This window comes from Echiichthys vipera (genome assembly GCF_963691815.1).
Source record: "Echiichthys vipera genome assembly, chromosome: 6".
NCBI classification, from domain to species: domain Eukaryota; kingdom Metazoa; phylum Chordata; class Actinopteri; order Perciformes; family Trachinidae; genus Echiichthys; species Echiichthys vipera.
In genome coordinates, this window is record NC_139831.1 from 24225552 (window position 1) to 24242345 (window position 16794).

The 16794-nt window shown below is 43.3% G+C and overlaps 1 protein-coding gene across 1 annotated transcript; it reads left to right on the forward strand.

Moving 5' to 3' along the window:
• Positions 1-3477: 3477 nt before the first annotated feature.
• LOC310948358 (N-acetyllactosaminide beta-1,3-N-acetylglucosaminyltransferase 2-like) lies at positions 3478-15749 on the forward strand (the record flags this gene model as incomplete). The annotated part of the gene is made up of 2 exons (XM_083915451.1): positions 3478-3863; positions 14435-15749. 2 exons carry the CDS (start codon positions 3478-3480, stop codon positions 15747-15749), a joined length of 1701 nt encoding a protein of 566 aa, XP_083771577.1.
• Positions 15750-16794: the final 1045 nt, after the last annotated feature.

A 16794-nucleotide genomic window follows, 5' to 3' on the forward strand; every position in this document is an offset into this window, starting at 1 on the left:
AAAGGAACCATCCTCGTGGTGAACACTCACAGCGAGGCCCTGAACAAGACCATCCTTGCCGTAAACTCTCTCCTGTCAGTTGTTTCGATTGATCATGCTCACATTCAACTAGTTACCCTGCTGATGAACGACATGCTTAGAGACATAGGATCATCAGTGGATAGCTTAGCGATGGGTAAGGTTCCCCCATACCTCGTTCCCCTTTCTCTGGTGCAGAACATTCTGGCAACCACAACTAGGGACGTAGTCACCCCTCTTCAGGCCCTCTTAGCATACTCGCTAGGTATCGCCGTTCCCATTTATGTCAATCCCGAACAGGGAGTGATGAGTCACAGGAGATTATTTTTGTCCAGCCCCCCTTCACCTTCTAACAGATTTCGAATAACCGAAGAAATCAGTCTAGAGATAGTCAGGTTTGTTTATTAACGGTATGCCCTATCTTTCCTTATTCCCTTTTACCTTTACAAAAATTACCCCAACGTTTAACCATGAGCTGTGCCATAACCATTTTTGCCCCCTCAACGACGACGGGCAGAACTCCCCATCGATGACCAGCGGAGCCCTTCCACAAGGCCCTTCTCGAGCCAAAGGTTCCAAGTCCTTTGCTCGACAACAGGGGGGAATTGTAGGACCTCATGAGGAAGTGCTGTTTAAGGAGTTTTTGTGTCTGGTTGTCTGCTCAGTGTCGCAGGAAGACAACCATAGATAAGACATTTGTATGCTTGTTTCGATGGGAGATAAGGTGTGGTTTACAACCTCGGGCCCTCCTAGGGTAATAAAATAACCCAGAACTCCAGGATTAAGGACCCCCTTTTAACCTAAATCAACGTCAAATCTGACCACACTTCGAACTGGAGGAGCTGTCTCCGGGGGACAGATGGACTTTCATTAAAAAAATCTAAGCAACAGAACTTTGTGTAGATGTTTGGAAAAACAGTTAAAGTTTGATGTTTCATCGAAACTGGCTGTTCAAAGACATTCTTGCAAGTGTGTAACAGTATATGCATTATTTGTATCTTGTTGTGATTATGTTTGTGGTTTCAGAAGTGCAAAGTCTCTGTCTAATTCCTGAAATAATTTGTGTTTTAATAATATGCCTGTCACTATATCCAGGAGAATGTGATGATGTGTAGTATCTGTATCTGTTAAAACTGTCTGCCTAAAGATTTTGGTTAAATTGGATATCAGAAAGCTTAATAATGGAAAATCAACCAAAGATAGTTTAATCTCAGAATTAGAATTCCGGCGTAAAAAGCAGTTGATTCATTCAGAGCCAAAGGGATGTGTTAAACCAGACCCCACCTCTTCGTTCAACTGTGAGATAAAGGAACAAACAGAGGTGTCCAAAATCTCTCTTGTCCTCTTCTCTCTTGTTCTCTTCTGCATCTGCTCTCTTCCCTTCACCTCTCTTGACCTCTCTCTACCTTTCGCACCTCTGACCACCCCTCCTGCTGTTCGTTCCTTTGTTAACCCAAAGTTAGCAAGAGACGTTACTTTATATTTTGTTCCTTACTAAAGTATTTTCGTTTATTAATCTATTTTTATCGTGTGACTTTTTAAGTTTTCTATGACACGTTTTTTTAAATCTTTTATAAGTATAGTTAAACCCCTCGTGCTGTCTTTGCCTTTTTGTCCGGCCGGCAAATTGCATCGAACTCGCGACTCCAGCCCCACAGAACCGATCAGAACTTTTGTCAACCTACGAACCACCTCCAGAGGCAAGCCACCTGAAGCACCAAATCCAGGCCAGGACGGGACCCGACGAGACCCGCCGAGCCAACCGCGCAGCTGACCCAGTCTACAAACCGAGCCGAGGTCCGCAAAACACTGGGACCCGGACCCACGGAACCTGCATCGGTACTGTAAGACGCCAGGGCGACTTTAACATCAACGGCAAAGTAAGGTTGGCCTTTTAATGCAACTCTTGGTTAAACGTTGGTGACAGTTAGATTCTGATCCGAGTTCTGTTGGCAGGCTTATTAGAGCAAGTTTTTGTATCCGCCGTTATAAACAAGCCCCCCCTCGAGTCTCAAGCTTCTTATATCCACATTTAAGTCGTGTTAATTCATAATTAATTCAGCGACTACTATATTCAAGCCATAACAAAAGTAGGCTTAATCTCCTACAATTGTATTATATCATTTTAGGGATCAGGCATTTGGAGTAGATTAGTATTTTCCTGCCTCTCAAACCTGATTCTTGGATGAAATCATCCTCGCTGTCACTTCCCCCAAACTCACTGTCATCATTATCAGAGTCTATGTGAGATCCCAACTTTTTGATTAGGCCCATAGAGTCTCCCTGCAGACCCTTGCATATGAATTTCAGTGCATTTGTTTGTAAAAAAACATTGACCAAACCTTGTTTTTTAATCACTTTACATCTCCTTATTTGAGCACAATATTATGCCATAGTACTATATTGTAGCCTAACTACACAACGTTGCTCTGAGAAAACAAAGAGAAACCCCCTTTATTTCATATGTATTGAAATATTTTTTCTCAAAATCCTATAAATTTTCTTTCTGTAGAAGTTGCATATTTTAATGTCAAGTTATCTCTATCTAAAAATGCAAAACAGTGAAATGTATCTTATCTTTCACTCACACCATGTAGCAACCTCACTTCCTGAAAAGAGCCCCCACGCTCATCTCTTTTTATTCACTCTCGTCTCTATTTTTTCTGTCTCATACACTTTGATTTATTTTCTGTTCTTGTCGCAACTCTGGGCTTTCATGGTACATTTACTCTGTTTTGAAAGATTTAAAATTTGTCCAAACTGACATTCTACTTGTGTTTTTTCAGTTGAATGGCGTGGTGCTACCGTCGCAGTCATAGAGTGTTAATCTGGGTATGCACAGCATGCTTCTCCCTGGCCCTGCTGGTCAGCTACATTACTGCCATGTTGAGTGTGACCATGAAGAGCACATCAGTGCCGGGAACAGAAGTCCACAACCTGCAAAGTGTTAAATTCGCCCCACATCCTAAAAATTTCTCGGAGCTCTTCCTACCTGAAAGCCCTGTTTGGAACTGCCTCCAGTTGATCATTGACTGGCCTTTCAACTCTATTCTGAACCCCAACGTCATCAAGAGAGAAATTGAATATTTTAATTTTAATGAGAATCAACAAGGTTTCTCTGAAGTTACTAACTTGGACAGCATGAGAGACTTTGACAAACTACCACGGCAGTTGCAAGGCTTTATAAAACACATGCAGAATAGACTAGACTACCCAATCCTCCTCCAGCCAGATGGAGTATGTGGAACTGGGGCAAAGGATGAGAAGCAGCCCCCTCTCCTTCTCCTGGCCATCAAGTCATCACGGTTGAATTTTCAGAGCAGGCGAGCCATTCGACAGACCTGGGGCCAGACGGGATGGGTAGCAGGAGAGAAATCCAAGAGCAATGTAGTAGGAGAAGTTGGAGCATACGTCCGCAGGGTGTTCCTGCTAGGCAAAGAAGATAGTGAGTAACTGCAGATGGAGAGTAAAGAATATGGAGACATTCTTCAGTGGGACTTCAGTGACACATATTTCAACCTCACCTTGAAAAATGTGCTCTTCTGGAGCTGGTTCTCGAACTCATGCAGCCAGACTCGCTTCTTCCTTAAGGGAGATGAAGACATCTTTGTCAACACCCCAAAAATGATCACCTACATCCAAGAACAACTGAACAAGCCAGAGGCAAACACGACCATGAAAGACTTCATAGTTGGACATGTCATGGATGGAGGCAGTCCAATCCGAGATAAAGATTCTACCCAGTACTATATCCCATACAACTTCTACAAGGGCCTCTTTCCGATATATGCAAGTGGTGGAGGGGTGGTGTACTCTGGCCTGTTGACCAAACGCCTCCACGACGTGTCTAAAAGGGTCTTCTTCACCGGCTCTGAAATGGAGAAAAAGGAGGTCAACAGAGAGGTCAAGCATGCCATAAAAACTGCCAAGCTGGAGTACAAGAACAAAGTGGAGGAGTGCGTCACGCAGGGTAACCTCCGCTCAGCCTGGCAGGGACTTAAGAACATGGCTGCTGTGAACACTGCTGCCAGCAACACAAAAACCATCCAGGTTTCAGGCAGCAGCTCTTCATCTCTCCCCAATGACCTTAACTCTTTCTACACAAGGTTCGAGCAGGACAACACCACCCAGCTGGAAGAAGCGATGTCCAAGCTCAAGCCCAGAGACTCAGCAGCCTTCACCTTCAGTGAAGAGGACGTGGTTAAAGCCCTCAGGAAGACAAGGGAGAACAGCTCACCTGGCCCAGACAACATCAGCGGCCGCATCCTGAAGCACTGTGCTGAGCAGCTAGGGGCGTGTTTCAGACCCTGTTCCAAAGATCCATGGACAGCAGCATAGTCCCCCAGCAATGGAAACACTCTACAGTTATCCCCATCCCCAAGAAGAGCGCCGTCAAATGTCTGAATGACCTCCGGCCGGTGGCCCTCACCTCTCTTGTGATGAAGGCCATGGAGAGGATCATAAAACAACACATCATCAGGGAAACCCACTCCCAGATGGACCCGCTCCAATTCGCTTATCGAGCTGGCAGGGGCGTCGATGATGCGAAAACATTCATAATAGACACTGTTCACAAACACCTGGAGCGCCCCAACACCGCAGCCAGACTCCTGTTTGCAGACTTCTCCTCTGCATTTAACACCATGCAGCCCCACATCCTGGCTGACAAACTCTCAGCCCTCTTTCATCTGGACCAACTGCTAATCCTGTGGATACTGGACTTCCTGAACAACCGTTCACACAGAGTCCTGGTCAACAGCACCTTCTCCGAACTCCAACACACCTCAACCGGCTCCCCTCAGGGCTGTGTGCTCTCACCTCTGCTCTTCATCCTCTACACCGATGACTGCAGAACCACACAGCCTAACTGTCATCTGGTGAAGTACGCTGACGACACCGTCCTCCTGTCTCTGCTGTCAGGCCCATCTCTGCACCACGGACCAGCTCTTCAGGAGTTTGTGGAGTGGTGTGACAGCTCCTGCCTGGAGCTGAATGTCAACAAAACCAAAGACATGGTGGTGACCTTCTCCAACAAGCAGAGGGAACTGGCTGCATCAGCAAACACCGTGATCCACGGGAAGCCTGTTGAAGCAGTTGAGGAGTACAGATACCTGGGCACCATCTTCGACAGCCTGCTGAAATTCTCCTCCAACACAGAGGAGATTCTCAGGAAATGTCAGCAGCGGAAATACCTCCTTAGGAAGCTCAATTCCTTTGGAGTCAGCAAGAACATCCTCCTGACCTTTTACTACTCCTTCATCGAGAGCATCATCACGTTCTCCATCACATGCTGCTTCTACTCCACCAGCCTCCAGAACAGAAACCGCCTGCAGAGCGTAGCCATTGTCTGCTCTAAGATCATTGGACTTCCTGTTAGAACTCTGTCCACCATCCATGAGCAGCAGACACTCAGGTTAGCTGGTCGGATCATGCAGGACCCCTCTCACGCTCTCTTCTCAGCGTTTGAGTGGCTCCCCTCAGGACGCCGTCTTCGCTGTCCCTGCTGCAGGACACAGAGGAGAAGAGCAACCTTCATCCCCAGGGCTGTCCAGCTCCTCAACTCCTGACCCCTCTGGCCATCCCCCTCCCCACTCTTGACACACTCCCCTGGACACTTCACCCCCCCCCCCCTCCCCCCCCCCCCCGGACACCATCCCCCCCACTCCAGACACCCTCCCTGGACACCTCACCCCCCTCTCCCCCCCGGACACCCCTCCCTTCACCCCTCCTCCTCCCCTCTCCAGACACCCTCCCTGGACACCATCACCATCACCCCCCCTTCCCACCCCTGACACCTTCCCTGGACACCTTCACCCCCTGGACACTTACCGGACACGTGAACTGGCTATCTACCTCCACTCCTGTCCTCAAAGCTGTGAACTACTGGTTTGATGCACAATTCCACTTATTCTGTTCACTCGGTTTATAATGTTACTGGACTGTTGCACTACGCCACTTATTTATTCTGTTTATAATGTTACTCCGGTCTGTTGCACTACGCCACTTATTTACTCTGTTTATAATGTTACTCCGGTCTGTTGCACTACTCCACTTATTTACTCTGTTTATAATGTTACTCCGGTCTGTTGCACTACTCCACTTACTTATTTATTCTGTTATTATGTTCACACCGGACTTATTCTGTTACTCTGTTCTTACTGGTACACTTGATTCTGTTAGTTATGTTAATTTATGGTATTAATGCACTACTCCACTTTATTGTGTCTATCAGGTATTATATTGTATCAATCACAGCACTATGGTCACTTTATTTTTCAGTATTCATCTGTTACACAGAGCTAGCATATACTTAGACTGCTGTTTTCCTGCCATGCACCACTATCACTTTATTATCTAGCTTATAGTTATATATTATATTTATACTCTATTACTGCACTATAGTTCTGTTTACGACTGCTCATTACACACATGTATCACGCCTGACTTCATCTGAATCTGATCACTGTCCACTTATAGCTTCTCTGCACTACAGTTCTGTTTATACCTGTTTCAACAGTCTACTGCATGTTTACATTGTTTACATCATATACACCCGTTCACATGTCTGCTTACATCTGATACACACATGTCTTTCTACATCTCACGCCGACGATGTTCTCTGTATCTAACCTGTACTAACACACTAACATCCTGACACTTATTCTACCTGTACTAACACACTAACATCCTGGCACTTACTCTTCTTTTACACTTTATTCTTGTGTTAGGTAAAAATGTTTTTTGTATAATTGCACTGTCGTTATTTGCTGCTCTGTGTGCCCTGAATTGCCCCCCGGGGACAAATAAAGTTTTTTTGAATTTGAATTGAATTTAATTGAATTACCCTTTTCCCCTTCGAGGATGTTTATCTGGGTTTGTGTTTGTTAAGACTTAACGTTCGACCGGTCCATCACTCTGGTTTTCTCATGTTTGACCTTCATGGCAAAGTGGAGCTTTGTTCATATCACAAAATCCTGATGGTCCACAGACTAGGCCCTGAACAGTTAGTTAATCAGTGGGATGACATGAAAAAGACAGAGGAACAGTGTTTGGATCTCTCCCAGAGGCAGACAGATGAACTAAAAGACTAAGACTAAAGTTTCTGTAAGGAACGATTTTGCCGCTACAGTCTGATTATGGTGACACTATTAAAACTACACTGTATTTACTGGGGTGAGGGGTGGGTTAGGGTAATGTGGGACACTGAGCTCCAGTGCATTCATTTCTATTTCTACAACATGAAGTTAAACATGATTGGTGTTGAATCAAAGCAGGGGTGTCATGTCATTGTCATGACATGAGGTTGCAGAAGCAATGTTGTAGGTGTGGGTCCCTTCTCTTAATAGAGTGCTGCAGAGATGATGTATGTAAAGTTGTTTCTATTTTTGATTTATGTATTCAATAAGCTCTGTGGCCAGTGGATGTTTATAATGTTTAATCCCACAAATTGCCACCATGTTTATCATTTTTAAAGCGTGATGTAGTCTTGTAGTCTCATTGAGCTACTTAGCAACTGTCTTTTTAAAGACACGTACAAGCTTCAAAATTCGCAAGTGAGTCATTGACTGATGTATTTTATCTCGTAGAGCAAAAGGTTTAAATTTCTTAAACCTGTGTTAACCTCTAACCAAAAACACATTAAATAACCCATTGACTGCAAGACAAGAGAACTGGGAGTGCAAAAATGCTAACTCACTTCTGGGGTTAGGACTCATTCCTACAGCACTCTATACATCCATGGTGAAGTTAATGACATGATATTTAAACAAAATAAATGTAAGGATATAAATTTGCCAGGGTTTAACCAATGTTTCTAACTCTTATTGCATCTAGTGTGTTTAGTATCTTTGTATGGAATCGTGCAATAACAATAAGGAACTGTGTTTAAGCATTTTTCATGAAGCAATCTTTTGTTGTTTCCCTCTAGGAAAGGTTGTTTCTAACGTGGGACAGCATGTTTTGATTACAGTGGGACAATCCTTTAAATATTGTGTTACTAAAATGATAAAATGTGCACTTAGTGTTTTTGATCAATATTTGTGCTTGTAATGCAGCAACTGTATTTGTTTTAAGGTCAGAATCATAAACATTGTGATGATTGGCCAGTTCCCTATCTACAGGCTATGAGCATAGTACTTTGCTTATTAGCTACTAAGCTAGCTAAGCCAAAGTACAGTAATAGGTCTTAGTCTGACATCAAATATAACATATTGATTTACTTTCTAGGTTGTTATGTTCATTGAACAAATTCATTTTCTTAACCATCTATTGAATCAATTTATTCCTAAATGCAAAGCAGCGAGAGACCTTTACTCCATTGACATATTTTTTTGTTGGTGGCAGAAATCTGACATGTTTGTAATAAATCATTTTAAGTAGTTTATGTTTCTGTACATATTATAAAGACATTCATCGTGCCAAAATATAGGCTGCTAGTTTCGATCTGATCAGAAAGCAAAAACACTGTGGGCCTACTGAATTAAATGATCCAACATGTGTAGCACAATTAACCATGAGTGTTTTGGCGGATAAATTGGCTTTGTATAAACTAAGGTAGGCTTTTCTAAGTCTAAAAGTTACTGCCCAACATTACAGCGAAAACAATCCCAGATTTAAAAATCCACACAGACTGAAAAAATTTTCCTCAAGGAACACAAATGTGTATTTGTCCATAAATATCACACACACTGTGCCAGCCTGTTAGATCTGCAACTGGATAATATTGGCTGCCTGCAGGTTTTCAGGGATTCTCATCATGACGTTACCTGAAGTGTGGAAACAAGGGTTTCAGGATTCCAAAAACACTCAAAACATTTCAAGCTCTCGAGTCGCCCCCTCACACTTCCAGTTTTACCTGCTCAGTGTTTGGCTTTAGGGAATGAGACAGAGAAATGATTTGCATTTGCATAGAATTCAGCTCCTACTGCACCTGTTCATCAGCTTCTACAACTGTAACCTATGTTTCAATCACGTGGCAGATGAAATCATAGGTTGACATTAAAGGTTGTTGCGGAAAAACAGTTTTCTTTATCTTATTTACACATTGTTGTGTTGTTTGTTCATGTATGTGTTAATCCAACTTCAGTGACTCTCAGATGAAGAACCAACATGACATTCCTGTTTGCTCTCTTTATGTCGGTGCCTGTATACCATGTTCACCTGACTGTCAGTCTCACCTGTCAACTGCCCAGATTACTTTAGGCTTGACAAGGGAACACATATTTACTCACAGTTATAGTGACTTTCTGGATCCCATATACTGAGAGAGCTGTTAATCTTTATTGTTTCCTGTGACATAAGCTGAAAACAGGGCCATTGGATAACTAGCTTTGCTCATCAAAACAGATAAGTATTCAGTGAGTGTGAGAGTCTCCACTTAAAACAGGTAAGCACAGAAAGCTGCTCACTCTTGATTTATATTTCAGCACTCTAAGAGAAGATGATCTCTTCTCCTCCAATGATTTAGTGTAAATAAGCAACTTATAGGTCATAACTGTAATTAGCAATAACATTCAGTAAGAGTATTATTACCAACATGCAGGTTTTGTGGACTTTGGTCATTTCTTTATATTTCATCATTTGAAAATGTATTCTTGACCTCAGAGCAGTAGTAGACGAGAAGTTATACGATTTTATTGCAAATTACAATAAAAACACAAAGAATAAGTTGATCCCTGTGAAATTCCAATATTGGAATAATTGGTTATATCATGACTATCCTCACAGGTGACTTTACCAATGAATAACAATTCATTTTTTTTTCAAACCAAATCATTAATTTGGCCACAACCCATAAGAAAATGTTCAATTCAAGTAGAATTTTCTTTTTTTTTTTTTCTACAGAAAATCCATCATCTCAATTAATGAAGCCTTTTTTTTTAAAGAAATTTAGAAAGTAAAAGTGTTAGTTACATGAATTATGTATATTGTTATGTTTGTATTTGTAACCAACTACAACAAATGTAGCTTTGATTTTTGAATAGGCTTTATGCATGTAGAAATGTCCATCTATTCATTTATACTGGGTTTCTCTGTGAATGCTGCAAGTTTTCCATGACATACTATATTACAGCTTCTTTATTTTTTGATAACAGGGGATTTATGATTACCTACCCTACATGTTAAGGTTATGGTTATTGTAATTCATAAGAAAATATTTAATCCTATTTTTTTAATACATTGATGCTGTCTGAAAATGTATCAGTGATCAAAATAGTCACTCTTTCCAACCCTCCAAGAATCTTTTGTGTCGTCTCAGGGCAACACTGTGCTATAAAGGAAGTGAAAATATTTTTTTGTTTCAGATTCAGAACATGCATTTAGGGAAATACGTCAGATATTCATTTGTTTCTATAAAGTACTTGGACAGAACATTTGTATTGTGCAGCCAGCAGACTTTTAGTCATTGTAGTGTAACAGATGCCACCATGGTACTGAGGAACATCATTCACCCATCACTCATCTTCCACTGCTTATCCGGGGTCGGGTCGTGGGGGCAGCAGCTCTAGCAGGGGACCCCAAACTTTCCTTTCGCGGGCCACATTAACCAGCTCTAACTGGAGGATCCCGAGGCGTTCCCAGGCCAGTGTGGAGTTTTCATGACCACAGGTCAGGGTAGGAATGAAGATTAACCGGTAGATTGAGAGCTTTGCCTTCCGGCTCAGCTCTCTTTTCGTCACTACGGTGCGGTAGAGCCACTGCAACACTCCCATCGCTGCTCCGATTCTCCGGCGCACTCACGCTCCATCGTGCCCTCACTCGTGAACATGATCCCGAGGTACTTGAACTCCTTCACTTGGGGTTAGGACTCATTCCCTACCTGGAATAAGCAATCCACCGGTTTCCTGCTGAGGGCCGTGGCTTTAGATTTAGAGGCGCTGATCCTCATCCCAGCCTGTTCACACTAGGCTGCGAACCGATCGAGTGAGTGCTGAAGGTCACTGACCGACGATGACACCAGGACCACATCATCTGCAAAAAGCAGAGACAAGATCCTCAGCCCACCGAACTGCAACCCCTCCCAACCACGACTAAGCCTCGATATCTTGTCCATGAAAATCACAAACAGGATTGGTGACAAAGCGCACCCCTGGAGGAGGCTAGTGTTGCTTTCGTCAACAAAAATGATGACGAAATATTGTCGTCAAAGAACCTTTAACACGTGACGAAAACTAGACAAGACGAAACGAAAATGCTGGGCATGTGACGATGACTAAGACTAAATGTATAATGCAATTTTGTTGACGAATAAAAACAAGACGAAATGTCTCTTCATTTTCGTTGACGAAAACGAGACGAAATAACGCTGTTTCGTCTCATTTAGTCACTGTTACGTCCCAGCCTAGGGGAACTGGATGCAACATGACGTGTTGAGCCCCCTCGCTCCTCCCATCCCCAAGAACAATGGCCAAAAGCAGGTCTTTCACTCTATACAGTAGCCTTTATTTGCTCGGACATGAGAAACGGCCCAAAACAACAAACAAAACTCAGTTCTCTAAACTGACCTACTCAAAACAAGGAAAACCGAAATACAGGGATCTAACCTAACTAAGGTGCAAAAACAGGAGAAAAAGGGTTAAAGTAAAGGGCTTCTCATTCCTACGGCTACTACTTTAATATAAGAGTTACCAAAAGGTTGCAGAGACACACACATCAGGCCTTGGTTGGGGATGAAGGAGGGAGAGAGAGCGAAGGCCGGAACCAGGCAGTATAAATAGTCCCCATCCACCAATCAGCAGCACTCCTCTTCGGCCATGTGGTCCTGCAGCACACACCTGCACACACACACACTCTTCCACACACACACTGATTGCATAGAGGGAGACAGAGAGACACAGGCACCACACACAGCTTAACACACACAGCCTAACACTAATAAACATAGGGCTATAACAGTCACGTTATTATTATTATTATTATTATTATTATTTTGTAGTTTTTTTCCCAGTCTCACATCTGGGCGACGTCACTTCCTCAATCCCCACACGCGCATTATTTGGATTCTGAAGATGCCGCTGCTGTGGGTCAGTGTTAACAACAACTAAAGAAACATGAGAACAAATTGTGACACCAGTCGGGGGGTCGTGTTTGGGAGAAAAAGAAGAAACACTTTTATTACATAGACGTGGAAAGCAAAACGGAATGTGTTGTAGAAAAAGAAAGAAATGCAGCCACAAAATCACAGGAAAAAACACCACGGATCTTAAGAGACACTTCAGGGCATCCCATAATGACATTTGGGTAAGTCAAGACATTAACTTAACGATACTTTCTGTTTTAGAAAGCTCATGCGACACAAGGCTACGGTTAATGTGTCGGGTTTCAACGCTAGCTTTAGCGTTAGCCACTGGAGCTGAGAACAAGTATGTGTGTGTGTGGGTGTGTGTGTGTGTTTGGTGTGTATGTGTGTGCGTGCACGTGCGTGCGTGCGTGCATGCGTGACTAGCGTTCAACTTGTTGGCCAGATACTTTCACTAGTTTTGTTTTTCACAGAGCAAATCACACTGAACTGAATTGAGCATCAACATAAATTGGATTACTAATTCTAGACCCGTACATGCATGTAAACTAAAGATATCTGCATGGGTTTGGCTAAAAGAAAATGTTGGTTTCGTCAATACTACTAGGTATTTTTATTATATTGATTAAATATAATTGTATTTGTAAATTGTATATAATTGCTCAGACTTTTAGTCATCTAAAACTAGACTAAAATGCTCAGACTTTTAGTCGACTAAAACTAGACTAGACTAAAAGTAAAACAGGCCGCCAAAAACAACACTAGAGGAGGCCAACCCCCACCGGGAACAAATGCGACTTACTGCCGAGGATCCGGACACAGCTCTCGCTTTGGTTGTACAGAGATTGGATGGCCCACAGAAGTGACCCCCTCACCCCATACTCACGCAGCACCTCCCACAGTATCTCCAGGTGGACCTGATCATATGCCTTCTCCAGATCCACATAGGACATGTAGACTGGATTGGCATACTCCCTGGCCCCCTCCAGGATCCTTGCGAGAATGAAGAGCTGGTCCGTTGTACCGTCCAGGACGGAATCCACATTGTTCCTCTTCAATCTGAGGTTCCACTATAGGACGAACGCTCCTTTCCAGCACCTTGGAGTAGACTTTACCAGGGAGGCTGAGTAGTGTGATACCCCTGTAATTGGCACACACCCTCTGGTCCCCCTTTTTAAATAGAGAAACCACCACCCCGGTCTGCCACTCCCTTGGCACTGTCCCAGACTTCCCAAGACAGCCCCTCCAAACCCAAAGCTTTCAGCATTTCTGGACGAATCTCGTCAATCTCTGGGGCTTTGCCACTGTGGAGTTGTTTGACTACCTCAGTGACTTCCACCAGAGATAACGACAATGATTCCCCATCCAGCTCTGCCTCTACAAAAGTGGGCATGTTAGTCGGATTAAGGAGTTCCTCAAAGTGCTCCTTCCACCGCCCGATTACCTCATCAGCTGAGGTCACCAGCGTCCCGTCCTTTCTGTAAACAGCTTGGACGGTTCCCCGTTTCCCCCTCCTGAGGTGTCGAATGGTTTTCCAGAAGCACCTGGTGCCGCCCAAAAGTCCTTCTCCATGACTTCTCCAAACTCCTTTCCACACCCGCTGCTTTGCCTCTGACACAGCAGAGGCTGCAGCCCTTCTGGCCCGTCGGTACCTTGAAACTCCCTTTCGGAGTCTTCTGGGATAACATATCCCGGAAGGCCTCCTTCTTCAGTCGGACAGCTTCCCTGACCCCTAACCTCCACAGGGATGCCAGAAAAGCTCTGGACAGGGGCCTCCTCCAGGCGTTCCCAGTTCACCCGCACTACTCGTTTGGGCTTACCTGGCCTGTCCAGAATCTTCCCACATCCCCTGAACCAACTCATCACCAGATGCTGATCAACTGACAGCTCTGCCCCTCTCTTCACTCGAGTTTCCAAAACATATGGCCTCAGATCAGATGATACGATCACCAACAATCAACATCGATCATCGACCTTTAGCCTAGGGTGCTCGGGAACCACTTACACTTATGAGCATTCTTATGTTCGAACATGGTGTTAGTTAAATACAATCCATTTATTTCATATGTATTGACATTTTTTTTCTCAAAATCCAAAAAATTATCTTTCTGTAGAAGTTGCATATTTTAATGTAAAGTTATCTCTATCTAAACATGCAAAACAGTGAAATGTATCTTATCTTTCACTCACGCCATGTAGCAACCTCACTTCCTGAAAAGAGCCCCCACGCTCATCTCATTGCTTTCTTTTTATTCACTCTCATCTCTATTCTTTCTGTCTCAAACACTTTGATTTATTCTCTGTTCATGTCACAACTCTGGGCTTTCATGGTACATTTACTCTATTTTGAAAGATTTAAAATTTGTCCAAACTGACATTCTACTTGTGTTTTTTCAGTCGAATGGCGTGGTGCTACCGTCGCAGTCATGAAGTGTTAATCTGGGTGTGCACAGCATGCTTCTCCCTGGCCCTGCTGGTCAGCTACATTACTGCCATGTTGAGTGTGACCATGAAGAGCACATCAGTGCCGGGAACAGAAGTCCACAACCTGCAAAGTGTTAAATTCGCCCCACATCCTAAAAATTTCTCGGAGCTCTTCCTACCTGAAAGCCCTGTTTGGAACTGCCTCCAGTTGATCATTGACTGGCCTTTCAACTCTATTCTGAACCCCAACGTCATCAAGCGAGAAATTGAATATTGTAATTTTAATGAGAATCAACAAGGTTTCTCTGAAGTTACTAACTTGGACAGCATGAGAGACTTTGACAAACTACCACAGCAGTTGCAAGACTTTATAAAACACATGCAGAATAGACTAGACTACCCAATCCTCCTCCAGCCAGATGGAGTATGTGGAGCTGGGGCAAAGGATGAGAAGCAGCCCCCTCTCCTTCTTCTGGCCATCAAGTCATCACGGTTGAATTTTCAGAGCAGGCGAGCCATTCGACAGACCTGGGGCCAGACGGGATGGGTAGCAGGAGAGAAATCCAAGAGCAATGTAGTAGGAGAAGTTGGAGGATACGTTCGCAGGGTGTTCCTGCTAGGCAAAGAAGATAGTGAGTTACTGCAGATGGAGAGTAAAGAATATGGAGACATTCTTCAGTGGGACTTCAGTGACACATATTTCAACCTCACCTTGAAAAATGTGCTCTTCTGGAGCTGGTTCTCGAACTTGTGCAGCCAGACTCGCTTCGTCTTTAAGGGAGATGACGACATCTTTGTCAACACCCCAAAAATGATCACCTACCTCCAAGAACAACTGAACAAGCCAGAGGCAAACACGACCATGAAAGACTTCATAGTTGGACATGTCATAAATAAAGCCGAACCATTCCGAAACAAAGATTCCAAGTTCTATATGCCACACGACTTCTACAAGGGCCTCTATCCGATGTATGCAAGTGGTGGAGGGGTGGTGTACTCTGGCCTGTTGACTAAACGCCTCCACGACGTGTCTAAAAGGGTTACCCTTTTCCCCTTCGAGGATGTTTATCTGGGGATGTGTTTGTTTAGACTTAACACTCAACCAGTCCATCACTCTGGTTTTCTCATGTTTGACTTTAATAGCAGAGTAGAGCTGTGTTCATATCACAAAATCCTACTGGTCCACAAACGAAGCCCTGAACAGATAGTTAAACTGTGGGATGACATGAAAAAGACAGAGGGAAAGTGTTGGGATCTGCCCTGGAGGCCGGCAAGGAAGATTAACTAAAGACTAAGACTAAAGTTTCCGTAAGGAACGATTTTGCCGCTACAGTCTGATTATGGTGACACTATAAAAACTACTGTGTATTTACTGGGGTGAGGGCAGGGTTAGGGTAATGTGGGACACTGAGCTCCAGTGCATTCATTTCCTTTTCTACAACATGAAGTTAAACATGATTGGTGTTGAATCAAAGCAGGGGTGTCATGTCATTGTCATGACATGAGGTTGCCGAAGCAATGTTGTAGGTGTGGGTCCCTTCTCTTAATAGAGTGCTGCAGAGATGATGTATGTAAAGTTGTTTCTATTTTTGATTTATGTATTAAATAAGCTCCGTGGCCAGTGGATGTTTATAATGTTTAATCCCACAAATTGCCACCATGTTTATCATTTTTAAAGCGTGATGTAGTCTTGTAGTCTCATTGAGCTACTTAGCAACTGTCTTTTTAAAGACACGTACAAGCTTCAAAATTCGCAAGTGAGTCATTGACTGATGTATTTTATCTCGTAGAGCAAAAGGTTTAAATTTCTTAAACCTGTGTTAACCTCTAACCAAAAACACATTAAATAACCCATTGACTGCAAGACAAGAGAACTGGGAGTGCAAAAACGCTAACTCACTTCTGGGGTTAGGACTCATTCCTACAGCACTCTATACATCCATGGGAGTATATGAGAGTATTTGTTAATGAATAGACTACATACCTATGTAAATTATTTTTCCAACACCAGAGTTTGTAATTTAAATGTTTAGTAACAAAGACCGGACTTATAATGATTATTTGTTGCTTATTTTCTTTTATCCTCTCAACCAGTCTGTTAGATCTGCAACTGGAAAATATAATCTCGAGTCGCCCCCTCACACTTCCAGTTTTACCTGCTCAGGGTTTAGCTTTAGGGGATGAGACAGAGAAATGATTTGTATTTGCATAGAATTCAGCTCCTACTGCACCTCAGCTGCTACAACTGTAACCTATGTTTCAATCACGTGGCAGATGAAATCATAGGTTGACATTAAAGGTTGTTGTGGAAAAACAGTTTTCTTTATCTTATT